A 24032-nucleotide genomic window follows, 5' to 3' on the forward strand; every position below is an offset into this window, starting at 1 on the left:
AGGTCATTAATGACGTTGCATGTAATTGTTCCCGCACTAGCGCCACCCCTTTGACAGTGAAATTCATAAATCTCTGTTGATTAAACCAAAGGAGATTGACCCACCGACTGTTTCTAGCTATGTATTGGGCGTTTGCTATAGTTCCTGCAAACGGAACCGAGCCTAATCCCCTCCCCGACTCTATCCAGGCTTCTCCTATAGCAGTGTTATCATCAGGAACACCCAAGGGGATCTGATCCCAGGTAATATAAACTTCATTGGATGCTCTCCAATCCCATGCTTTCCAAACATCCCAGTCCTTATCTGGGTTGGAGTCAGGAGTACTTCGTTTGCTCCTAAGGTGTATTTTAGTTTCATTTGATTCGTGTGTAATTAAGGATAAATGTCCTGTTAACATTATTGGAGCACATATGCCCGTCCAATTGGCCGGTAGGTGTGGCAACATAGTGGCGTTACTCTCACAAGTCCAAAAGATATCTCCCAATGGTTCTGTTCCCTTTCCCAAATCCAGCAGTCTGTACTGGGCTATATACGACGAATTTTGTTCATAAATCACATGTCCCCCGTTTGGTACTATTTGCTTACATTGTATTCGGGCTTTCGGACTGGTCTCACATACTTTGATGGTTCCTGTGGCATTTCCTGTGGTTAGTTTCGGGTACCATGTTAATCTGCTGCATCTCACCAATCCCTCCGCATCCGTCATCACTGCAGATGCTCTCTGCGTAACCTCCTCCAATTCGTCTCCTCGTGCTATGCAGAAAGGAAAGATAAGGTCGTCAGGCTTGCGCACCACTGGGGGAAGTACTGCCAGTGTGTCATAACCATCAAAAGCAAGCTTTTTGGGGCAGACCTTCTTGTTTCCACTCCACCGCGAACGTCCCCCTGCCATGTGCATAGCACAGTGGGGAAAACATTTGGAAATGTCTGGACAATCCCCTATCTTACTCCCTGGTAATATTTGAACTTGGGGCAGTTTTTTAGCATTATAGCAGGCAATGCAGTCTCGTTTTTCCTGCCTTCTTGCTGCAAACATATCGCTTATTCAATACTGTATCCATTGTTGGAACAAATTTGTGTTCCAATGTGCTGTTCTTAATTTGTTCAAATCCCGTCTTTGTCTTTTATTCATCAATTTTACGTTGATTCTGGCTTCTTCTACTGACATGCTCTGTCCTGTTTGTGTGTTTGTACACATTGTCTCGGTGCATCTTACCTGAATGGTCACCGTCCCCTCCACACTGCAGTCCGCGTTTTGGGGATATCCCAGCCAATGCTTACCCATTGACTCGGCCCCTATTTCTTCTGTTAACACATAATCATATATATCTGCTTTGACATGCATTATGTATTTAATTTCCCCATTATCACTATCTATTATCCCTCTGTTAGTGGCTAATGTGGTCATTGCCAAAGCGCATGTATCTAATATGTGTCGCGGGGTGACTGTGTGAGGATTAGCAGTGGTGGCTACTATAATTTCCCCCGTTGTTAACCCACAGAGGGTTAACACCAACATGCAGCTAATCTGAATCAGAGGTAAACCAGTCCGCACCCGGCGTGGGCGGATATGTGAAAGTTTGTGGGTCAGACAGGCCTGGTACTTCCTCTTGCGGTGAAAGTAGCGATGGGCATGCATGTGACGGGCCATCTGATGAACGTGCCACACCGCCATCAGAACCCTGTGTGTGTTGCGAATGGTGCTCTTCAGGTGCTGGTGTGCCGTCTTGAGGCACCACCTGACTTGCAGGAGCACCTGCGTCAGTAAGAGGGTTACTGGGCCTGTCAGGCGTCTTAGCAGCATGTGAATGCTCTGAGTCACTGGATTGCGGTCTGTGCCGACGGGCTGACAAACGGGCTGACCTCCTCTGACCATGTGGTGATATTGATTCAGAACTTGAGGAGGTCGGTGACGGACTGGAACCGGTGTCCTGAGGGAGGCTGTGCGCCGCCCTTTCAACATGCTCAGACCCCGACGGTTCTGGAAAGTGTCCAGGTGGGTCTGGTGGCCTATAGCGGGTGCAGTGGTTCTTGTGGAACCAGAAGGGCTTACCTTCAACCTTCAAAGCAGTGGGAGTAGTGAGCACAACCTTAAAGGGTCCCTCCCTACGTGGTTCGTTCCACTGTCGCCTAAACACCCGTATGAACACCAGGTCACCAATTTGGACGTCACGAACGTCAAGGGGAATGTGTGTCTCGTCTTTGCCGTGGGCTTCTTTCACCTGTTGGAACACAAGTCTGTGGATTTGAGTTAATGCACGTAAATAATCTCCCAACTCACGTTCCAGCTGAGCCATGGCAGGCCCCTCCAGTGGTCCTCTAGTTTGTGGGAGAGGCATAGGACGCCCTGTAAGCATCTCATGAGGAGTTAGATGCGTTAGTCGGTTAGTTTGGGAGCGCATTGCCATCAATGCCAGGGGAAGTGCGTCTACCCATGTTAGTTTGCCATTGCAATCAGCCATGATTTTAGCTATTTTGGTTTTCAAGACACCATTAGCTCGCTCCACAGACCCCTGAGACTGTGGGTGATAAACACATCCATACTTCTGCTTGATACCCAGGATTTTAAACATTTCTTGTATCACCTGTGAAACAAAATGCGGACCATTATCAGATGAGATGGTGTCTGGCATGCCAAACCTGGGAAACACCTCTCTACACAGAAATTTTGCTGCAGCCTTGTGATCAGCCTTGGAGGTGGGGCAGGCCTCGATCCACCTACTGAACCTGCAAACAACAACCAGCATGCATCTTTTTCCTTGTACCCGATCAATCATATCCACATAATCCATAACCAGATGTCGAAAAGGACCATCTGGCATGGGAATGTGAGCCAAAGGCTGGGTAAACATTTTGCGGACATTGTACTTTGGACAGTGAGGACACCTGGCAAGTTCTCTATCAACCATCGGTGTCATGTATGGCGACCACCACACAGCTTGCAGCTTTCTGATAACTTGGGCCCTAGAACAATGATCAGGTTCATGCATCTTTTTGATAGCAATAGGCAGCAGGGATAGTGGCAAAACAAAATGCCCGCGGAATCCCCGCCACAACCCCAGATGGGGGTGTGAAGTTCGAACAGCTCCCCTTTGAACCCACAGGCGTTTTTCTGCTTCCGAGACCTTGTTTTGTGCTTCTATCAATGATGCTAGGTTTGTTATAGGTGCACAATCTTCCTCAAACAGAATTGGTCCCTGCACTACCTGTCCTGTCGCTTCTTTGGCTGCCTCGTCTGCCAAATTGTTGCCTACCGCAATGGGTGAGGTGTTGTTTTGATGTGCTGCACATTTAACAATGGCTAACTAGGTTGGAAGTTGTATGGCCTGTATTAGTTCGATCACTGCTTGTCCATGTGTCACAGGGGTGCCATCAGTACGCACAAACCCTCTTTGCTTCCAGATACTGGCGTTTATATGGCACACTCCATAGCCATATCCACTATCTGTGTAGATTGTTGCCCTTTTGTCAGCTGCTAATTTACAGGCTGCTGTCAGTGCTTTGATCTCAGCTAATTGGGCAGAACAAGGCTGGTCCAGACTCACTGATAGTAGTTTGGTGAAGGAGCCATCAGGATTAAGTTGGACGATTCCATACCCAGCCTTGTTCCCTGTCTCGCCCCTGACACATGAGCCATCAACGAACAAGGTCAGGTCGGACGGAATAGGGTGATTGAATAAATCATCCCTGACTTTCATGAAGGTGTCCGTCTCCTTGAGACAATCATGGGGCTCACCTTCTGTTGGCAGTACCATTCTTGTGGCCGGGTTTGTGGTAGTGCATCGCAGTACCGTCAAGTCAGGTCCTGAAAGCAGGATCTCATAACCCGTTCGTCGTGCTTGGGTTATCACAAAGCGTGGGCTTGTGAGCATTGCATGCAACTGATGTGAAGTGTACAAGAATATTGGATGGCCCATAGTAATGACAGAGGCCTTCTTGTATGCAAAAGCCGCCGCTGCCAATCCCTGGTAACAGGGTGGCAGCCCTTCTTCCACACCATCTAATTTTGTGCTGTAGTACAAAATTGGTTGTTTACCTGTTGGGGTTTCTTGCATCAATACTGCGCATGCATACCCTTGCTTTTCTGCCACATACAGATGGAATGGTTTGCCATAGTCTGGATTGGCTAGAGCTGGGGCAGTCTGGAGATCATTTTTCAGCAGCTGGAAAGCCCCTTCTGCCTCATCAGTCCATTGCAGCTGGGTCGACTGTTGTCCTTGTCCCGCTGCACGGATCAAAGCTCTTAATGGTGCCGTTTTGAAAGCGTAATCACAAATCCAGGGCCTGCTATAACCTGCCATACCAAGGAAAGACAACATGTGACCAACAGTTTGAGGTTTAGGCGTTTTACTGATGGCTTCAAGCTGGGACGGTGCAATTTGTCTTTTGTCCCCACTTAGCTGTCTGCCCAAATACTCAACCGTTGTTTGGCAGAACTGCAGCTTCTTCTTACTCACTTTGTGTCCTCCTTCCGCCAGAGCTGACAATACAGCGATGGAATCTTTCTCGCACTGTTCTTTTGAGTCAGAGCAAATCAAAATGTCATCCACATACATTAAGGTGGTGGACTGTATGTCCAAGTGATTGAGATCATGTGCAAGAACGCGATTGAAGATGGAGGGAGAGTGTACAAATCCTTGTGGCAAGCGAGTATAGGTGTATTGTTGACCCTTGAATGTGAATGCAAACAAATATTGGGAGTCTGGATGCACTGGTACACTGAAGAATGCAGAGCACAGGTCTATCACTGTGAACCATTTTGTGCCTGGTGGTATGTTGGACAACAATGTGTGTGGATCAGGCACAATGGGCGCTTCTTCTGCAACAATAGCATTGATTAGCCTTAAATCATGCACTAGTCTGTATTCATCACCATTTGGTTTCCTTATGGGAAAGATGGGGGTATTGCATGCACTGTTCGTTTTTATCAGGACCCCTGCCTCCACTAATCCTGTTATGATGGGACTTATACCGTCTATGGCTTCCTGTCTGAGGGGATATTGTTTTTGATACGGCAATCTGATGCCTGGTTTCAAGTGGAATCGCTGTGGTTCAGCCGATTTCACTATCCCTACATCTGTCTTGTGTTGGGACCATACTTGGGATGGGACTTGTTCTAATAGTGTCAAGTGTTCTTCAGTTGTCACCATAAGCCCAACCCTGTCTCTGGATACCTTAACCCTTTCTGCTATCACCTCATCTGCATATGTGAAAGTGATTTTGAAAAATTGTCCATCTGCGGAGACACTAATCTGGTGGCAGTCTGTGGGAGTCCAATCTTTGATTTGCCTTGCGGCTTGAACCATGGGGCCCAAGTCATGTGATTCATACTTGTCAGCAATCAAAAGAGTGACGTGAGGTGTGGAATTGGGGACTTGAAACCAGTCACTGACATCTTTTCCTGCAAACTTCACAGCTGCAGCTGCCCCTTGAGGTCCTACTATGACGTCTTCGTACTGGACAATCAGTGCTTTGTTGTTGATGTTTTCATCCCAACTTTTCTCATAGTCCTCGTGAACTTGATCTTTGTCGTAAAACATGGTGCAATGGAGTGGGAGTGTTGGCTCTTTAGCCATGTCATAGTGATTCATTACCAGTGGTCTCCATGCTTCCCATTCATGACGAAGAAAAGAGTCCGGTGTTGTCAGCTTCATCCAGAAAACTTGGGCCTCTGGGTTGTTAGTTGGCATCTGTGGAGATCCTGTAGGAGTTGTTAGTGGCATCATAGGAACAGACATGTTATCAGATTTATCCGACTGGTCGTCTGTCACCTCAAAATAGATGCCATCAGGAGTACATTTGATTTTTGCATTAAGCTTACACAACACATCTCTTCCCAGGAGATTAATTGGTGTATCTGCTGAATATAAAAGAGAAGAATAGATTGTCTTTTCTCCTATTTTCAACGGAACCGGTTCAGTCATTGGTATTATTTGTGTTTTCCCAGAGAAACCTACTGTTCGAATCTTCGAAGCTGAGAGGGGAAGGCTGGCTCCGTCTTTTCCTATACAGGAGTATGTGGCTCCTGTGTCTATCATGAACTGGTGATGCTGGTTATATACAGTTACATCTATTGTGGGTTCAGCATGTGGGCGTTGTGTTAAAATTGGTAAAATCACCTCCCCTTCAGGTTTCTCTGGGCCTCCCTATTGCCAATGTGCTGCTGGACCCATCCATGGTCCATTGTTCTGAGGATTAGCACCTGTCCCAGTGCTTGGGGGTCCTGAACCCGGTTGTTGGGGCTCTGGCCATGGGTTGATAGAGCAGTTCCTTTGCATGTGTCCCGTCTGTCCGCACCCCCAGCACTGCAGTCTTGATTGGAATGAGGGTGCCGTTGAGGCTACCTGTGGCTGTGGTTGATGTTGCCCGGGTGGGGGTCCCCCAGACGGTCCTTGGGGCCTCCTCCATCTACCTCGCATGGGAGGGCCACCACGTCCTCTTCCTGCTGCAGGCTGCTGGATGCCTCCCCCTTGGTTGAGGTGCACATGGATTGGAGGGATCTGCTGATTCTGGAATTACCCTGCAGGTGGAGCTGTGGGATATACATTAGGCACAGCAGATGTTGGTTGAACATGAGGTGATGACATGGTGGGTGTAATGACGGGTGCCTGCATTACCCCTCCTTCTGTTGGTCCTCCTTCCACTGGAGCGGCCACACTTACTGCTGCTTGAGGCTTTGGTCTCTCCCTCTCCTTCTTCTGCTTTGCCAATTCACCTATTTGTAGCTGAGTCAGTTTAGTAGCCAGCATCTTACTCTGATCGTCCAAGGCCTGTTTCTCAGCCCTGTGTGCCTTCACATAGTGTATTATATGCTCAGAAAAAAACTGTCCAGTCCATTTTCATCAACCCCACCACTGCATTCAACTTATCTTGTACTTCTTTAGGCATGGCGTTTTTCACATACAACATAAACAGAGCTTTTGTTGATTCATTACTGTCCCACTCACTTCCCGTCTCCGCCTTCCACATTCTCTGATAGTTATGCAGGAACTGTGAAGGGCTGTCACTATCTTTCAAACATTCTTTCTCCAATTCAGCTGGATCCATGCGTGAAGGGTACTTCTCTCGTAGGGCCCGCCACACTTGCGGTCGTATCAGGTCGAAAGTTATCGCATCATATTTGTGTGTGGTAGCCAACCTGATACATCCAGCCATCCTGAATACTTCTGTGGCGGCTGCCTGTCCTGCTGTCTTTATCAGCAGTGCCTTGATGTCGCCACCCGCCAGCTTAAGTCCTCCAGTGAGTTCTTCAAGCTTCTCAATCCATTTGTCAGCTCCGTCTGTTAAAGGAGTTAGTTTACTTGCAAGTGTCATCATATCCATAAATGACCATGGCACATACCTGAAGCTGTTATTGGGTCCTTTGGCCAGCAGTGGGTGCATTCCAAAGGGGGGTTGTCGCTGTGAGGTCTGCTGCCGTCTTCGCTTGCGCAACTCCATCCTCTCACTTTTGTTTCCTGTCTCCATCAGTAAGTCAAGATCATAAGTTGTCTCTGTGGTCTTAGAGCGTGGGGGTGGTGAACATTCCTTGCCGCACGCCTGCTGACTTTTCAGGTTCTCACGTTCCTGTTCGTATTCCTCGTCTTCATCTTCATCGTCTGCTGGTATGTCTGACCCTTCACCTTCATCCTGTGAGTCTCTGGCCTCACCTTTGCCAATCGAAAGTTCTGATCCCTCTTCCTTTTCCTGTTCTTCTGACCTTTCCGGTATTGGCCCGGTCGCACCCTGTTGACTCTCTGTCATTAGTCGGTCAATCATTGCTTGGTCTTTTTCTTCTTCCAATATTGTTTTCTTTTTCCAGTTGCCACTATCCTTCCCCGATCCTGTTTTCCTAGGTTCTGCCTCTACATCTACCTCCCTCTGCGTCTTGTGTGTTGATTTCTTATGTGTTCCCTCATCTGCATACTGATGAGATGATGATTCACTTGTCTCCCTCTCCCTGCGTAGCCTACTTTCTGAGTGGTGACGAGATGATGATGAGGCACCTGCCTTCCTGTGTCTGGGTGGCCTAATTTCTTCTTCTTCCTCTTCCTCTTCCTCGTTTACTATAATCTTTATTGTTCCTGTAATTATTCCCCCTGCTCTGTTCTGCTCTAGCTGCACAAATTGTCCCGCTCTACCAGGGTTGTAAGGTGGTGGTCTGGGGCCTGTGTTTTTATTTATCATGGGGTTTCTGCTGGCTTCTACTCTGAAATACTGCAGGATGTCTCTCTGCTCAGCATTCTTCTGTTTTTTCTTCATGTGTGTTACATCGTACTTTTTGTCTTTATTTCTCAACTCTTCCTCCACCTCATCGCAACATCTTGGATCAAAGCTGCCTTCGAGAGGCCATCGATTTTTACCAGATGTTATCCTGTGCCAACTTTTCATACATCTGAGAATTTTGCGCCTGTTTGTTGGATGGGTGACAATGACTAGTTTTGCAGGCGTTATCTCATTTTTCTGCTTACTTTTGTTGGCTCCCATGTTTTATGGCAGTTCACAGCAATCTCCGGGGTAGTGTGGTTACTTATTAATTTTTCCTTCTATCACCTACTTTCTTACACCTGCTTTCTTTCCCACTGCCCCTGCTCTACTCAATGCAGAGCTGATATCTGCACTTTGGTATTTCCCAATTTTTGTTACAATTTCGTTATTCTACTAATAATTATTTTCACTGCTTTATGCTTAATTGGAACTTTTTAGAGATAATATCGCCTATCGTGTGTCAATTCGTTACACCACGACGTTTCTAGCGACCATATCTTATTTATTTATGCTTATGCACTATTCTTACAATATTGACACCTTTCATCTATGCATAGTTTGCACTTTTAGCAACTATTCCAATTATACTTTAACTTTGTTAATTAATTACAGATTAACAATAACATAGGTACATTTTACAACAATTTTTTTGGAAAACATCAATCCTTTTGTAAACTGCAAGTCTCTTCCTTCAACAGTTACTTTTTTGTACTCGCTGTACTTTACTGTTTTCTACAGTTTTTTCCCTGCCTTGGAACACCCCTCGAGAAGGCACGGTGGTTGACGTCTCCACAGGCGGTACTTTTATCCTTATGCTTTACCTTAGCATCTTAGTCACCAATATAATTATTTCATCAAAAACATAGACAAAAACACGATTATCCTACAAAGTTTCCTTTATCTGCAGTTGAAACTTAGAATCTCAGATCACTTCGTGTCTGCCAACAAAGCAGCAGCAGCTGAAGATGACCAACTTCCTCATGTGTCACAGGGTGATCAGACGTTGCAACAAAAGACATGCAGGTGGTAGAGAGAAGAGAAAAAGCTTAGAGCACCTGGTATTCCCAAGCTGGCTCCCATCCAAGTACTAACCAGACCCAACCCTGCTTGGCTTCCGAGATCAGACGAGGTCGGGCATGTTCAGGGTAGTGTAGCCGTAAGCAGCAAAGTCTGTGACAAATGTGCATTATATAGGTACTGGAATCATACAGTTCCTCTATGTAACCAGATAATTGCCGAGAAAGGCTGATATGTAGTGGGCACCTCTTCATCCCTGATGTGATTATTACCTGCAGTTGAAACTGAGAATCTCAGATCACTTTGTGTCTGCCAACAAAGCAGCGGCAGCTGAAGATGACCAACTTCCTCATGTGTCACATGGTGATCAGACGTTGCAACAAAAGACATGCAGGTGGTAGAGAGAAGAGAAAAAGCTTAGAGCACCTGGTATTCCCAAGCTGGCTCCCATCCAAGTACTAACCAGACCCAACCCTGCTTGGCTTCCGAGATCAGACGAGGTCGGGCATGTTCAGGGTAGTGTAGCCGTAAGCAACAAAGTCTGTGACAAATGTGCATTATATAGGTACTGGAATCATACAGTTCCTCTATGTAACCAGATAATTGCCGAGAAAGGCTAACTTGTAGTGGGCACATCTTCATCCCTGATGTAATTATTATCTGTAGTTGTAACTGAGACTCTCAGATCACTTCGTGTCTGCCAACAAAGCAGCAGCAGCTGAAGATGACCAACTTCCTCATGTGTCACAGGGTGATCAGACGTTGCAACAAAAGACATGCAGGTGGTAGAGAGAAGAGAAAAAGCTTACAGCACCTGGTATTCCCAAGCGGTCTCCCATCCAAGTACTAACCAGGCCAAACCCTGCTTGGCTTCCGAGATCAGACGAGGTCGGGTATGTTCAGGGTGGTCTGGCCATAAGCAACAATGTTAGTGACAAATGTGCATTATATAGGTACTGGAATCATACAGTTCGTCTATGTAACCAGATAATTGCCGAGAAAGGCTGACGCGTAGTGGGCACATCTTCTTCCCTGTCGTGATTATTCTCTCCAGTGGAAACTGAGAATCTCAGATCACTTCGTGACTGCCAACAAAGCAGGAGCAGCTGAAGATGACCAACTTCCTCATGTGTCACAGGGTGATCAGACGTTGCAACAAAAGACATGCATGTGGTAGAGAGAAGAGAAAAAGCTTACAGCACCTGGTATTCCCAAGCGGTCTCCCATCCAAGTACTAACCAGGCCAAACCCTGCTTGGCTTCCGAGATCAGACGAGGTCGGGTATGTTCAGGGTGGTCTGGCCATAAGCAACAATGTTAGTGACAAATGTGCATTATATAGGTACTGGAATCATACAGTTCGTCTATGTAACCAGATAATTGCCGAGAAAGGCTGACGCGTAGTGAGAACATCTTCATCCCTGATGTGATTATTATCTGTAGTTGAAACTGAGACTCTCAGATCTCTTCGTGTCTGCCAACAAAGCAGCAGCAGCTGAAGATGACCAACTTCCTCATGTGTCACAGGGTGATCAGACGTTGCAACAACAGACATGCAGGTGGTAGAAAGAAGAGAAAAAACGTACAGCACCTGGTATTCCCAAGCGGTCTCCCATCCAAGTACTAACCAGGCCCAACCCTGCTTGGCTTCCGAGATCAGACGAGGTCAGGCATATTCAGGGTGGTGTGGCCGTAAGCAACAATGTCTGTGACAAATGTGCATTATATAGGTACTGGAATCATACTGTTCCTCTATGTAACCAGATAATTGCCGAGAAAGGCTAACTTGTAGTGGGCAAATCTTCATCCCTGATGTGATTATTATCTGCAGTTGAAACTGAGACTCTCAGATCACTTCGTGTCTGCCAACAAAGCAGCAGCAGCTGAAGATGACCAACTTCCTCATGTGTCACAGGGTGATCAGACGTAGAAACAAAAGACATGCAGGTGCTAGAGAGATGTGAAAAAGCTTACAGCACCTGATATTCCCAAGCAGTCTCCCATCCAAGTACTAACCAGGCACAACCCTGCTTGGCTTCCGAGATCAGACGAGGTCAGGCATGTTCAGGGTGGTGTGGCCGTAAGCAATATTGTCTGTGACAAATGTGCATTATATAGGTACTGGAATCATACAGTTCCTCGATGTAACCAGATAATTGCAGAGAAAGGCTAACTTGTAGTGGGCACATCTTCATCCCTGATGTGATTATTATCTGTAGTTGAAACTGAGACTCTCAGATCACTTCGTGTCTGCCAACAAATTAGCAGCAGCTGAAGATGACCAACTTCCTCATGTGTCACAGGGTGATCAGACGTTGCAACAAAAGACATGCAGGTGGTAGAGAGATGAGAAAAAGCTTACAGCGCCTGGTATTCCCAAGCGGTCTCCCATCCAAGTACTAACCAGGCCCAGCTCTGCTTGGCTTCCAAGATCAGACGAGGTCAGGAATGTTCAGGGTGGTGTGGCCGTAAGCGACAATGTCTGTGACAAATGTGCATTATATAGGTACTGGAATCATACACTTCCTCTATATAACCAGATAATGCCGAGAAAGGCTAACTTGTAGTGGGCACATCTTCATCCCTGATGTGATTATTACCTGCAGTTGAAACTGAGACTCTCAGATCACTTCGTGTCTGCCAACAAAGCAGCAGCAGCTGAAGATGACCAACTTCCTCATGTGTCACAGGGTGATCAGACGTTGCAACAAAAGACATGCAGGTGGTAGAGAGAACAGAAAAAGCTTACAGAACCTGGTATTCCCAAGCAGTCTCCCATCCAAGTACTAACCAGTCCCAACACTAATTGCCTTTCGAGATCAGAAGAGGTCAGGCATGTTCAGGGTGGTGTGGCCGTAAGCAGCAATGTCTGTGACAAATGTGCATGATATAGGTACTGGAATCATACGGTTCCTCTATGTAACCAGATAATTGCAGAGAAAGGCTGATATGTAGTGGGCACATCATAATCCCTGATGTGATTATTATCTGTAGTTGAAACTGAGACTCTCAGATCACTTCGTGTCTGCCAACAATGCAGCAGCAGCTGAAGATGACCAGCTTCCTCATGTGTCACAGGGTGATCAGACGTTGCAAGAAAAGACATGCAGGTGGTGGAGAGAAGAGAAAGAGCTTACAGCACCTGGTATTCCCAAGCGGTCTCCCATCCATTTACTAACCAGGCCCAAACCTACTTGGCTTCCGAGATCAGACGAGGTCGGGAATATTCAGGGTGGTGTGGCCGTAAGCAACAATGTCTGTCACAAATGTGCATTACATAGGTACTGGAATCATACACATCCTCTATGTAACCAGATAATATCTGAGAAAGGCTGATATGTAGTGGGCACATCTTCATCCCTGATGTGATTATTACCTGCAGTTGAAACTGAGACTCTCAGATCACTTCGTGTCTGCCAACAAAGCAGCAGCAGCTGAAGATGACCAACTTCCTCATGTGTCACAGGGTGATCAGACGTTGCAACAACAGACATGCAGGTGGTAGAGAGAAGAGAAAAAACGTACAGCACCTGGTATTCCCAAGCGGTCTCCCATCGAAGTACTAACCAGGCCCAACCCTGCTTGGCTTCCGAGATCAGACGAGGTCAGGCATATTCAGGGTGGTGTGGCCGTAAGCAACAATGTCTGTGACAAATGTGCATTATATAGGTACTGGAATCATACTGTTCCTCTATGTAACCAGATAATTGCCGAGAAAGGCTAACTTGTAGTGGGCAAATCTTCATCCCTGATGTGATTATTATCTGCAGTTGAAACTGAGACTCTCAGATCACTTCGTGTCTGCCAACAAAGCAGCAGCAGCTGAAGATGACCAACTTCCTCATGTGTCACAGGGTGATCAGACGTAGAAACAAAAGACATGCAGGTGCTAGAGAGATGTGAAAAAGCTTACAGCACCTGATATTCCCAAGCAGTCTCCCATCCAAGTACTAACCAGGCCCAACCCTGCTTGGCTTCTGAGATCAGACGAGGTCAGGCATGTTCAGGGTGGTGTGGCCGTAAGCAATATTGTCTGTGACAAATGTGCATTATATAGGTACTGGAATCATACAGTTCCTCGATGTAACCAGATAATTGCAGAGAAAGGCTAACTTGTAGTGGGCACATCTTCATCCCTGATGTGATTATTATCTGTAGTTGAAACTGAGACTCTCAGATCACTTCGTGTCTGCCAACAAAGCAGCAGCAGCTGAAGATGACCAACTTCCTCATGTGTCACAGGGTGATCAGACGTTGCAACAAAAGACATGCAGGTGGTAGAGAGATGAGAAAAAGCTTACAGCGCCTGGTATTCCCAAGCGGTCTCCCATCCAAGTACTAACCAGGCCCAGCTCTGCTTGGCTTCCAAGATCAGACGAGGTCAGGAATGTTCAGGGTGGTGTGGCCGTAAGCGACAATGTCTGTGACAAATGTGCATTATATAGGTACTGGAATCATACACTTCCTCTATATAACCAGATAATGCCGAGAAAGGCTAACTTGTAGTGGGCACATCTTCATCCCTGATGTGATTATTACCTGCAGTTGAAACTGAGACTCTCAGATCACTTCGTGTCTGCCAACAAAGCAGCAGCAGCTGAAGATGACCAACTTCCTCATGTGTCACAGGGTGATCAGACGTTGCAACAAAAGACATGCAGGTGGTAGAGAGAACAGAAAAAGCTTACAGAACCTGGTATTCCCAAGCAGTCTCCCATCCAAGTACTAACCAGTCCCAACACTAATTGCCTTTCGAGATCAGAAGAGGTCAGGCATGTTCAGGGTGGTGTGGCCGTAAGCAGCAATGTCTGTGACAAATGTGCATTATATAGGTACTGGAATCATACGGTTCCTCTATGTAACCAGATAATTGCAGAGAAAGGCTGATATGTAGTGGGCACATCATAATCCCTGATGTGATTATTATCTGTAGTTGAAACTGAGACTCTCAGATCACTTCGTGTCTGCCAACAATGCAGCAGCAGCTGAAGATGACCAGCTTCCTCATGTGTCACAGGGTGATCAGACGTTGCAAGAAAAGACATGCAGGTGGTGGAGAGAAGAGAAAGAGCTTACAGCACCTGGTATTCCCAAGCGGTCTCCCATCCATTTACTAACCAGGCCCAAACCTACTTGGCTTCCGAGATCAGACGAGGTCGGGAATATTCAGGGTGGTGTGGCCGTAAGCAACAATGTCTGTCACAAATGTGCATTATATAGGTACTGGAATCATACACATCCTCTATGTAACCAGATAATATCCGAGAAAGGCTGATATGTAGTGGGCACATCTTCATCCCTGATGTGATTATTACCTGCAGTTGAAACTGAGACTCTCAGATCACTTCGTGTCTGCCAACAAAGCAGCAGCAGCTGAAGATGACCAACGTCCTCATGTGTCACAGGGTGATCAGACGTTGCAACAAAAGACATGTAGGTGGTCGAGAGAAGAGAAAAAGCTTACAGCACACGGTATTCCCAAGCATTCTCCCATCCAAGTACTAACCAGGACCAACCCTGCTTGGCTTCCGAGATCAGACGAGGTCGGGTATGTTCAGGGTGGTGTGGCAGTAAGCAACAATATCTGTGAACAATGTGCATTATATAGGTACTGGTGTCATACGGTTACTCTATGTAACCAGATAATTGCCGAGAAAGGCTGATATGTAGTGGGCACATCTTAATCCCTGTCGTGATTATTCTCTCCAGCGGAAACTGAGACTCTCAGATCACTTCGTGTCTGCCAACAAAGCAGCAGCAGCTGAAGATGACCAACTTCCTTATGTGTCACAGGGTGATCAGACGTTGCAACAACAGACATGCAGGTGGTTGAGAGAAGAGAAAAAGCTTACAGCACCTGGTATTCCCAAGCAGTCTCCCATCCAAGTACTAACCAGGCCCAACCCTGCTTGGCTTCCAAGATCAGACGAGGTCTGGCATATTCAGGGTGGTGTGGCCGTAAGCAACAATATCGGTGAACAATGTGCATTATATAGGTACTGGTGTCATACGGTTACTCTATGTAACCAGATAATTGCCGAGAAAGGCTGATATGTAGTGGGCACCTCTTCATCCCTGATGTGATTATTACCTGCAGTTGAAACTGAGACTCTCAGATCACTTCGTGTCTGCCAACAAAGCAGCAGCAGCTGAAGATGACCAACTTCCTCATGTGTCACAGGGTGATCAGACGTTGCAACAAAAGACATGCAGGTGGTAGAGAGAACAGAAAAAGCTTACAGAACCTGGTATTCCCAAGCAGTCTCCCATCCAAGTACTAACCAGTCCCAACCCTAATTGGCTTTCGAGATCAGAAGAGGTCAGGCATGTTCAGGGTGGTGTGGCCGTAAGCAGCAATGTCTGTGACAAATGTGCATTATATAGGTACTGGAATCATACGGTTCCTCTATGTAACCAGATAATTGCAGAGAAAGGCTGATATGTAGTGGGCACATCTTCATCCCTGATGTGATTATTATCTGTAGTTGAAACTAAGACTCTCAGATCACTTCGTGTCTGCCAACAATGCAGCAGCAGCTGAAGATGACCAGCTTCCTCATGTGTCACAGGGTGATCAGACGTTGCAAGAAAAGACATGCAGGTGGTGGAGAGAAGAGAAAGAGCTTACAGCACCTGGTATTCCCAAGCTGTCTCCCATCCATTTACTAACCAGGTCCAAACCTACTTGGCCTCCGAGATCAGACGAGGTCGGGAATATTCAGGGTGGTGTGGCCGTAAGCAACAATGTCTGTCACAAATGTGCATTATATAGGTACTGGAATCATACACATCCTCTATGTAACCAGATAATATCCGAGAAAGGCTGATATGTAGTGGGCACATCTTCATCCCTGATGTGATTATTACCTGCAGTTGAAACTGAGACTCTCAGATCACTTCGTGTCTGCCAACAAAGCAGCAGCAGCTGAAGATGACCAACGTCCTCATGTGTCACAGGGTGATCAGACGTTGCAACAAAAGACATGTAGGTGGTCGAGAGAAGAGAAAAAGCTTACAGCACACGGTATTCCCAAGCAGTCTCCCATCCAAGTACTAACCAGGACCAACCCTGCTTGGCTTCCGAGATCAGACGAGGTCGGGTATGTTCAGGGTGGTGTGGCAGTAAGCAACAATATCTGTGAACAATGTGCATTATATAGGTACTGGAGTCATACGGTTACTCTATGTAACCAGATAATTGCCGAGAAAGGCTGATATGTAGTGGGCACATCTTAATCCCTGTCGTGATTATTCTCTCCAGCGGAAACTGAGACTCTCAGATCACTTCGTGTCTGCCAACAAAGCAGCAGCAGCTGAAGATGACCAACTTCCTTATGTGTCACAGGGTGATCAGACGTTGCAACAACAGACATGCAGGTGGTTGAGAGAAGAGAAAAAGCTTACAGCACCTGGTATTCCCAAGCAGTCTCCCATCCAAGTACTAACCAGGCCCAACCCTGCTTGGCTTCCAAGATCAGACGAGGTCTGGCATATTCAGGGTGGTGTGGCCGTAAGCAACAATATAGGTGAACAATATGCATTATATAGGTGATGGAATCATACGGTTACTCTATGTAACTAGATAATTGCCGAGAAAGGCTGATATGTAGTGGGCACATCATAATCCCTGATGTGATTATTACCTGCAGTTGAAACTGAGACTCTCAGATTACATCGTGTCTGCCAACAAAGCAGCAGCAGCTGAAGATGACCAACTTCCTCATGTGTCACAGGGTAATCAGACGTTGCAACAAAAGACATGCAGGTGGTAGAGAGAAGAGAAAAAGCTTACAGCACCTGGTATTCCCAAGCTGTCTCCCATCCATTTACTAACCAGGTCCAAACCTACTTGGCCTCCGAGATCAGACGAGGTCGGGAATATTCAGGGTGGTGTGGCCGTAAGCAACAATGTCTGTCACAAATGTGCATTATATAGGTACTGGAATCATACACATCCTCTATGTAACCAGATAATATCCGAGAAAGGCTGATATGTAGTGGGCACATCTTCATCCCTGATGTGATTATTACCTGCAGTTGAAACTGAGACTCTCAGATCACTTCGTGTCTGCCAACAAAGCAGCAGCAGCTGAAGATGACCAACGTCCTCATGTGTCACAGGGTGATCAGACGTTGCAACAAAAGACATGTAGGTGGTCGAGAGAAGAGAAAGAGCTTACAGCACACGGTATTCCCAAGCAGTCTCCCATCCAAGTACTAACCAGGACCAACCCTGCTTGGCTTCCGAGATCAGACGAGGTCGGGTATGTTCAGGGTGGTGTGGCAGTAAGCAACAATATCTGTGAACAATGTGCATTATATAGGTACTGGAGTCATACGGTTACTCTATGTAACCAGATAATTGCCGAGAAAGGCTGATATGTAGTGGGCACATCTTAATCCCTGTCGTGATTATTCTCTCCAGCGGAAACTGAGACTCTCAGATCACTTCGTGTCTGCCAACAAAGCAGCAGCAGCTGAAGATGACCAACTTCCTTATGTGTCACAGGGTGATCAGACGTTGCAACAACAGACATGCAGGTGGTTGAGATTAGAGAAAAAGCTTACAGCACCTGGTATTCCCAAGCAGTCTCCCATCCAAGTACTAACCAGGCCCAACCCTGCTTGGCTTCCAAGATCAGACGAGGTCTGGCATATTCAGGGTGGTGTGGCCGTAAGCAACAATATAGGTGAACAATATGCATTATATAGGTGATGGAATCATACGGTTACTCTATGTAACTAGATAATTGCCGAGAAAGGCTGATATGTAGTGGGCACATCATAATCCCTGATGTGATTATTACCTGCAGTTGAAACTGAGACTCTCAGATTACATCGTGTCTGCCAACAAAGCAGCAGCAGCTGAAGATGACCAACTTCCTCATGTGTCACAGGGTAATCAGACGTTGCAACAAAAGACATGCAGGTGGTAGAGAGAAGAGAAAAAGCTTACAGCACCTGGTATTCCCAAGCAGTCTCCCATCCAAGTACTAACCAGGCCCAACCCTGCTTGGCTTCCGAAATCAGACGAGGTCGGGCATGTTCAGGGTGGTGTGGCCGTAAGCAACAATATCTGTGAACAATGTGCATTATATAGGTACTGGAATCATACGGTTACTCTATGTAACCAGATAATTGCCGAGAAAGGCTGATATGTAGTGGGCACATCATAATCCCTGATGTGATTATTACCTGCAGTTGAAACTGAGACTCTCAGATTACATCGTGTCTGCCAACAAAGCAGCAGCAGCTGAAGATGACCAACTTCCTCATGTGTCACAGGGTGATCAGACGTTGCAACAACAGACATGCAGGTGTTTGAGAGAAGAGAAAAAGCTTACAGCACCTGGTATTCCCAAGCAGTCTCCCATCCAAGTACTAATCAGGTCCAACCCTGCTTGGCTTCCGAGATCAGACGAGGTCGGGTATATTCAGGGTGGTGTGGCCGTAAGCAACAATATCTGTGAACAATATGCATTATATAGGTGATGGAATCATACGGTTACTCTATGTAACTAGATAATTGCCGAGAAAGGCTGATATGTAGTGGGCACATCATAATCCCTGATGTGATTATTACCTGCAGTTGAAACTGAGACTCTCAGATCACTTCGTGTCTGCCAACAAAGCAGCAGTAGCTAAAGATGACCAACTTCCTCATGTGTCACAGGGTGATCAGACGTTGCAAGAAAAGTCATGCAGGTGGTAGAGAGAAGAGAAAAAGCTTACAGCTCCTGGTATTCCCAAGCGGTCTCCCATCCAAGTACTAACCAGGCCCAACCCTGCTTGGCTTCTGAGATCAGACGAGGTCAGGCATATTCAGGGTGGTGTGGCCGTAAGCAATAATGTTTGTCACAAATGTGCATTATATAGGTACTGGAATCATACAGTTCCTCGATGTAACCAGATAATTGCCGAGAAAGGCTAACTTGTAGTGGGCACATCTTCATCCCTGATGTGATTATTACCTGCAGTTGAAACTTAGACTCTCAGATCACTTCGTGTTTGCCAACAAAGCAGCAGCAGCTGATGATGACCAACTTCCTCATGTGTCACAGGGTGATCAGACGTTGCAACAAAAGACATGCAGGTGGTAGAGAGAAGAGACAAAACTTACAGCACCTGGTATTCTGTCAGAAAAGTTTGCTTATTATCATTAAATAAAAGTCACAGCCAAAGAGGCCAGTTCATATCAAAACTTCACAAGGAGAAGTTGGGAGACAAAGAAAACTGTGTTCGAAGAAGGAATGTTGTCTCCCCACTGATTGTTATCTTTATAGCTCCCCAAATAAGGAGATGCCTCCAAACTAAGGAGATATGCCAGACCTGGGCACATAGGGGATTGTATGTATGTGTGTGTGTGTCACCTAATAAAAGAGCAAGGGAGGCAACCACTCGTTGGAGAACTCTTGTGAATATGCAGAGAGAAGGTTTGTGTGTTGTTCTCCCCTTGCAAGTAAAATTCTGAGGCCTCTGAGGGATTTCTTGGTTTCATACCGTTGTCTGTTAGTTAATTTTTCTAACAGGTAGTTGTAACATAGGGTATATCATGAGATAAATGTTAAAAACCCTAACAGTCAGCCTCATTACATCCAGTTAGTTCAGACATAAATTCTGTTGCAGAATTTACTTTATTATTGCTCAGACCATTTTCAGGTGTACTTCTATCCTTTCATATCAAAAACACATATTTTCATGTTCAGATCCTGAATTTTTCCTTTATCTTTATTTTACTGCACTCATTTCAGCCTCCGGCATGTGTCGCTTTTGTCTCCAAGTCTCTTTTTGTCTTATTAGTTTCAAAATAAACACATTTTTCAGAACGTCAAGAACATTCAGTGATCCTGCAGAGTCCTGCCCTCCCTGTGATGGAGGGAGATGACGTCACTCTGAGCTGTCAAATAAAAAATGGAACAAAGACCACTTCCTCCAACCTCCCAGCTGCTTTCTATAAAGATGGCTCCTCCATCAGGACTGAGCCTACAGGTCACATGACCCTCCACCATGTTACCAGGTCTGATGAAGGCCTCTACATGTGTAACATCAGCATTCACAAAAAGTCTCCACCCAGCTGGCTGCTGATAAGAGGTAAAGATCAACGCTGGCAAATGAAAATATGAATCATATTTAGTTTTTCTTCCCCACTGCAGAACTCCATCTGTTGGGACACAGAATATACCGTAAGTTGGGCTTTATTTATTTGATATGACATGAGATCATGTTGGGTTAGACGTCAACATAATGTTTTCCAGTAAGAGTCCATCAGATAACCAGTGTCTGCACACATGTACAGTAAGTCTGCAGTAATGATAAACTGCTTCCACAGTATTTGGGAGTCTGTCGGGAACATTTAAGGAAGCGCTGCTGTACACCCTAAGTTCCACTCTTTCTCTGATCCCAGATGATTCCAAACCATCATTTCTGACAGTGTCTCCAGACTCGTCTCAGCTGTTTGAGTATGACAAACTGTCCCTGAGCTGCAGCAACAACAGCAGCTCTCATGGATGGAGGATTCAAAGGTTCCTCTTGCATAACGGCATTCTGTCCAGCTGTGGTAAGGGATTGGGGATCCAGAATTCTGCTGAATGTACCATAGAAATAGCCAAAAAGCAGGACTCTGGAATCTACTGGTGTGAATCTCCTGCAAAGCAGCGGAGCAACTCCGTCAACATCTCTATAACCGGTAGGACCAGTGGAACCCAAACCCATACAACACTCATTTACATGATTATTAACTTATTGTGGAGGTAAATTAGAACAGATGTGCAGTCTTCAATGTTTAAAATGTTTGCTCCTCTTTCTTTAAGTCTGTTTCCTCCCACAGGGCCCAGTCTGCTCTGATTAGGCAGAAATGTTTGCAACTGATCATAATTTGTGATGTACTTCTATCCTTTCATATCAAACACACAAAAAAACACATTTTTCATCCTATGTTCAGACAACCCAGTGATCCTGCAGAGTCCTGCCCTCCCTGTGATGGAGGGAGATGACGTCACACTGAGCTGTCAATCAAAGACCACTTCCTCCAACCTCCCAGCTGCTTTCTATAAAGATGGCTCCTCCATCAGGACTGAGCCTACAGGTCACATGACCCTCCACCATGTTACCAGGTCTGATGAAGGCCTCTACATGTGTAACATCAGCATTCACGAAAAGTCTCCACCCAGCTGGCTGCTGATAAGAGGTAAAGATCAACACTGGCAAATGAAAATATGAATCATATTTAGTTTTTCTTCCCCACTGCAGAACTCCATCTGTTGGTACACAGAATATACCATATTTATTTCTTACATGAAGTTGTTATCTGCACATCTGACCCATATCTTACTGCACCACCATGACATTTGAAGCACAACAGCTCTTCAACAAACCAGTTTATTTTTCTTCTGTTCTTGGCACAAAATAAAAAACTCTCAGCTGCAGTGCTTCCTTCCATTTGGTCTCTATTGTACATTTTGACAGCCTTCGAGATGAAATACCTGACTGACCAATCAAAAACCTGTTGGGTTCTCGAGCTTTAGTTGCATTTGCGGTGAGAAAGGTAAAATCTTCAAATCCTGGACAAGCCCCAAAAGGTTAAGAGCCTTTTTTATGGGTGTTTGAAACTCAAAGACTTTGTATGCTTATAAAAACAGAGCTGCTCAAACAACCTTCCTGTTTGTTGTCCACAGGACACAGTGCTCCTCGTTTAGTCGGTACAGGATGACGTTTGTTTCGTGATGTGACTGTTAACGGATGGGATTTTAGAACTTCCGATGAGCTGTGTTTGTGTTTGTTTTTCTTCCAGCTCTCAAGGTTTCTGAACCAACGCCGACTGCGCTGGACGTGGCGCCACATCCTGGTCTGCGCTCCGTACCTGATCTCCACCGTCCTCGTGGTGTCTTTGTATCGACACAGACCAACCGGTAAAGCTCCACTCACACTGACATCATGGTGATTTAAAAACTCAAGAGTCAGGGGAAGTCTCCAAGTGTTCTACCAACATGTTTTATATGAACAACCAGTTCATCTCAGCGATGACTGAAGCAGTCAACAAATTAGCACAAAGCAGCAGACCTGGGGATAATCAGGAGTGACTTTACTAACAGCACAGCCGCAGCTTATTGCTGTAAAATCATAACAGGATGTAACTATGACTGAGACACTGCTTCCAACTGAGCTTATTTAAAACTGTTACTTCTTTAATCAAACTCCTGCGTTCACACCATCAGACTTCATTCTTCAGTTTAACTACATCTTCATTATTTTTCATGCTTCAGTTAAAAGGTTGAGCTGATTATTAAGTCATTAAATTATTTTAGATAATTATTGATAATAATTATTGATAATAATTTCTGTGAAACGCCGTACGTGTTACATTACAATGATTTCAAATATTCAAAAGTAAGAAAAATGTATTCTAAACTCTGCAGGAAGGAAACCACCTGTTTCCATGACAACATCTCCACAAAATGAGGAAGATGAGGGACTGGACTATGATGATGCCGTGGCTCATATCACCACTGAACATCATTTCTGAAATACTGTCTTCAGCTGCACGTTCAGTTCAAACAAAATGACTGTTTTGTGTGTCGTGTTGCTTTTTTTTTGGATGTTCTTCATCATCACAATAAAGAAATGACTTTTTAACTTTCGGAAGGGTGTTTTCTTTGGTGTGTGATGCTTGAAACTTTTGATCTAATTATTTAAACAGTATTTTCCAACAGTTTGAATTGTCATTTAATGCCTGAATCCTTTCAGGTGTTGTTTTTCCTCTGTGAAGAACTTTACTTCACCTCATATTTCTAAGTATGAGGTGTTCTGCCTAATTCCCCCAGCCGGGGGGAATATTAAAATGTGAAAAAATCTTTAATAACATGGATCTTCTCTTGTAAAGTTCAAAGGATTTATTCACATAGAATTCAGGTATGGGCTTCACGTTGGCGTGGTGGTTAGCACCGTCTGTCTCTGTGTGGCCCTGTGATGGACTGGCGAGGTGTTCCCTGCCTACATTCTATATTCTGCCCTTAATTCTTACATGCATTGTACTCAGTGTTACTGTGTATAACCTGCAGATGGCCTCCTGCAAGATAGCAACATATCCTGTTTTTCTCTTTTCTCCCGAGGACATTGTGTGCTGTGATAAAGCTGCACTTTAAAGAGGATAGAAGGGGAGCTGGTACTTGCAGCTGTGTCTGTGTAACTTTGACTGTAGTTAGGGTGGAAAAGTAGATAAGACTCAACAATACCCAAGGAGCGATGCAGCAACAATGTGCATTATGACTGAAGTGTCTTCGGTCAGTTGTCAGAACAACTGTATTTTGTACTGTGTTGTTCTCCCTTGCAAGATATTATTATAAAAACCTCTTATATCCTCAGAAGAAAATAACTGACTCTGTGCATTACTAAAATTTCCACCACAATCTCATTTTAAACCCTGGTGAGAACCAGATGATTTCTTATTTTATCAAAACCCTAAATACGATGGAGAAGCTTAAATACCAGCAATGAGATAAGAATTAGATGTATGTACCAAATAATAATGTTGCTATTTGAGTATTTATGGAGCAAAGATGGTCAGAGGATCTCCAGTTTGTTCCTCAAAGAAAGATCGGAAGGGATTTGCATATTTCTCCCTCTACAGTGCAGAATATAATTAAAGCATTCAAGGAATCTGGAGGAATTTCTGTCACATTCTGCTCATCTGCTGTCTGCTGGTATTTTTCCACTCACCTGTCTCTGCTCCACTCTGTCAGGCAGCCACGCCCCACTCATCAGGCCAACTCC

At 45.4% G+C, this 24032-nt stretch overlaps 3 protein-coding genes, 7 non-coding genes and 17 pseudogenes across 10 annotated transcripts in view; 2 read left to right on the forward strand and 25 right to left on the reverse strand.

Annotated features, from left to right (window-relative positions):
• LOC140292462 (NLR family CARD domain-containing protein 3-like) overlaps positions 1-24032 on the forward strand; it is a 596771-nt gene that overhangs the window by 427403 nt on the left and 145336 nt on the right. The gene's annotated exons all lie outside the window — the stretch shown is intronic.
• Positions 1-24032, reverse strand: part of LOC140291480 (NACHT, LRR and PYD domains-containing protein 3-like) — a 227820-nt gene that overhangs the window by 188943 nt on the left and 14845 nt on the right. The window lies entirely within an intron of this gene.
• LOC140294192 (5S ribosomal RNA) lies at positions 9291-9409 on the reverse strand (annotated as a pseudogene).
• On the reverse strand, positions 9679-9797 carry LOC140294193 (5S ribosomal RNA; annotated as a pseudogene).
• Positions 10067-10185, reverse strand: LOC140297533 (5S ribosomal RNA). Its single transcript, XR_011913259.1, has one exon. It is a non-coding gene; the product is annotated as a 5S ribosomal RNA (ribosomal RNA).
• LOC140297534 (5S ribosomal RNA) lies at positions 10455-10573 on the reverse strand. Its single transcript, XR_011913260.1, has one exon. It is a non-coding gene; the product is annotated as a 5S ribosomal RNA (ribosomal RNA).
• LOC140298447 (5S ribosomal RNA) lies at positions 10843-10961 on the reverse strand. The gene has a single exon (XR_011914094.1). It is a non-coding gene; the product is annotated as a 5S ribosomal RNA (ribosomal RNA).
• On the reverse strand, positions 11231-11349 carry LOC140306602 (5S ribosomal RNA; annotated as a pseudogene).
• Positions 11619-11737, reverse strand: LOC140308332 (5S ribosomal RNA; annotated as a pseudogene).
• On the reverse strand, positions 12394-12512 carry LOC140276905 (5S ribosomal RNA; annotated as a pseudogene).
• Positions 12782-12900, reverse strand: LOC140299122 (5S ribosomal RNA; annotated as a pseudogene).
• LOC140296245 (5S ribosomal RNA) lies at positions 13170-13288 on the reverse strand. Its single transcript, XR_011912946.1, has one exon. It is a non-coding gene; the product is annotated as a 5S ribosomal RNA (ribosomal RNA).
• On the reverse strand, positions 13558-13676 carry LOC140308343 (5S ribosomal RNA; annotated as a pseudogene).
• Positions 14333-14451, reverse strand: LOC140276911 (5S ribosomal RNA; annotated as a pseudogene).
• Positions 14721-14839, reverse strand: LOC140291371 (5S ribosomal RNA; annotated as a pseudogene).
• On the reverse strand, positions 15109-15227 carry LOC140300197 (5S ribosomal RNA; annotated as a pseudogene).
• Positions 15497-15615, reverse strand: LOC140296233 (5S ribosomal RNA; annotated as a pseudogene).
• On the reverse strand, positions 15885-16003 carry LOC140296688 (5S ribosomal RNA; annotated as a pseudogene).
• On the reverse strand, positions 16273-16391 carry LOC140317149 (5S ribosomal RNA; annotated as a pseudogene).
• On the reverse strand, positions 16661-16779 carry LOC140300198 (5S ribosomal RNA; annotated as a pseudogene).
• Positions 17049-17167, reverse strand: LOC140296689 (5S ribosomal RNA; annotated as a pseudogene).
• Positions 17437-17555, reverse strand: LOC140317160 (5S ribosomal RNA; annotated as a pseudogene).
• On the reverse strand, positions 17825-17943 carry LOC140300200 (5S ribosomal RNA; annotated as a pseudogene).
• Positions 18213-18331, reverse strand: LOC140297931 (5S ribosomal RNA). Its single transcript, XR_011913622.1, has one exon. It is a non-coding gene; the product is annotated as a 5S ribosomal RNA (ribosomal RNA).
• Positions 18601-18719, reverse strand: LOC140290976 (5S ribosomal RNA). The gene has a single exon (XR_011912409.1). It is a non-coding gene; the product is annotated as a 5S ribosomal RNA (ribosomal RNA).
• On the reverse strand, positions 18989-19107 carry LOC140278245 (5S ribosomal RNA). Its single transcript, XR_011909185.1, has one exon. It is a non-coding gene; the product is annotated as a 5S ribosomal RNA (ribosomal RNA).
• On the forward strand, positions 20135-22175 carry LOC140295279 (high affinity immunoglobulin epsilon receptor subunit alpha-like). Its single transcript, XM_072379646.1, has 5 exons — positions 20135-20354; positions 20593-20949; positions 21205-21450; positions 21938-21961; positions 22054-22175. The coding sequence occupies exons 1-5, from the start codon at positions 20135-20137 to the stop codon at positions 22173-22175; spliced, it is 969 nt and encodes a 322-aa protein (XP_072235747.1).

This window comes from Leuresthes tenuis, unplaced genomic scaffold (assembly GCF_036924035.1).
Source record: "Leuresthes tenuis unplaced genomic scaffold, fLeuTen1.0.hap1 SCAF_1, whole genome shotgun sequence".
Classification (NCBI taxonomy): domain Eukaryota; kingdom Metazoa; phylum Chordata; class Actinopteri; order Atheriniformes; family Atherinopsidae; genus Leuresthes; species Leuresthes tenuis.

Bases quoted from the DNA above. Each gene is read 5' to 3' on its own strand.
- LOC140295279 (XM_072379646.1), top strand. From the start codon at position 20,135: ATGGAGGGAGATGACGTCACTCTGAGCTGTCAAATAAAAAATGGAACA. The intron at 20,355-20,592 runs GTAAAGATCAAC...CTGCTTCCACAG, and splicing joins CAGCTGGCTGCTGATAAGAG to TATTTGGGAGTCTGTCGGGA. The intron at 21,451-21,937 runs GTAAAGATCAAC...TGTTGTCCACAG, and splicing joins CAGCTGGCTGCTGATAAGAG to GACACAGTGCTCCTCGTTTA.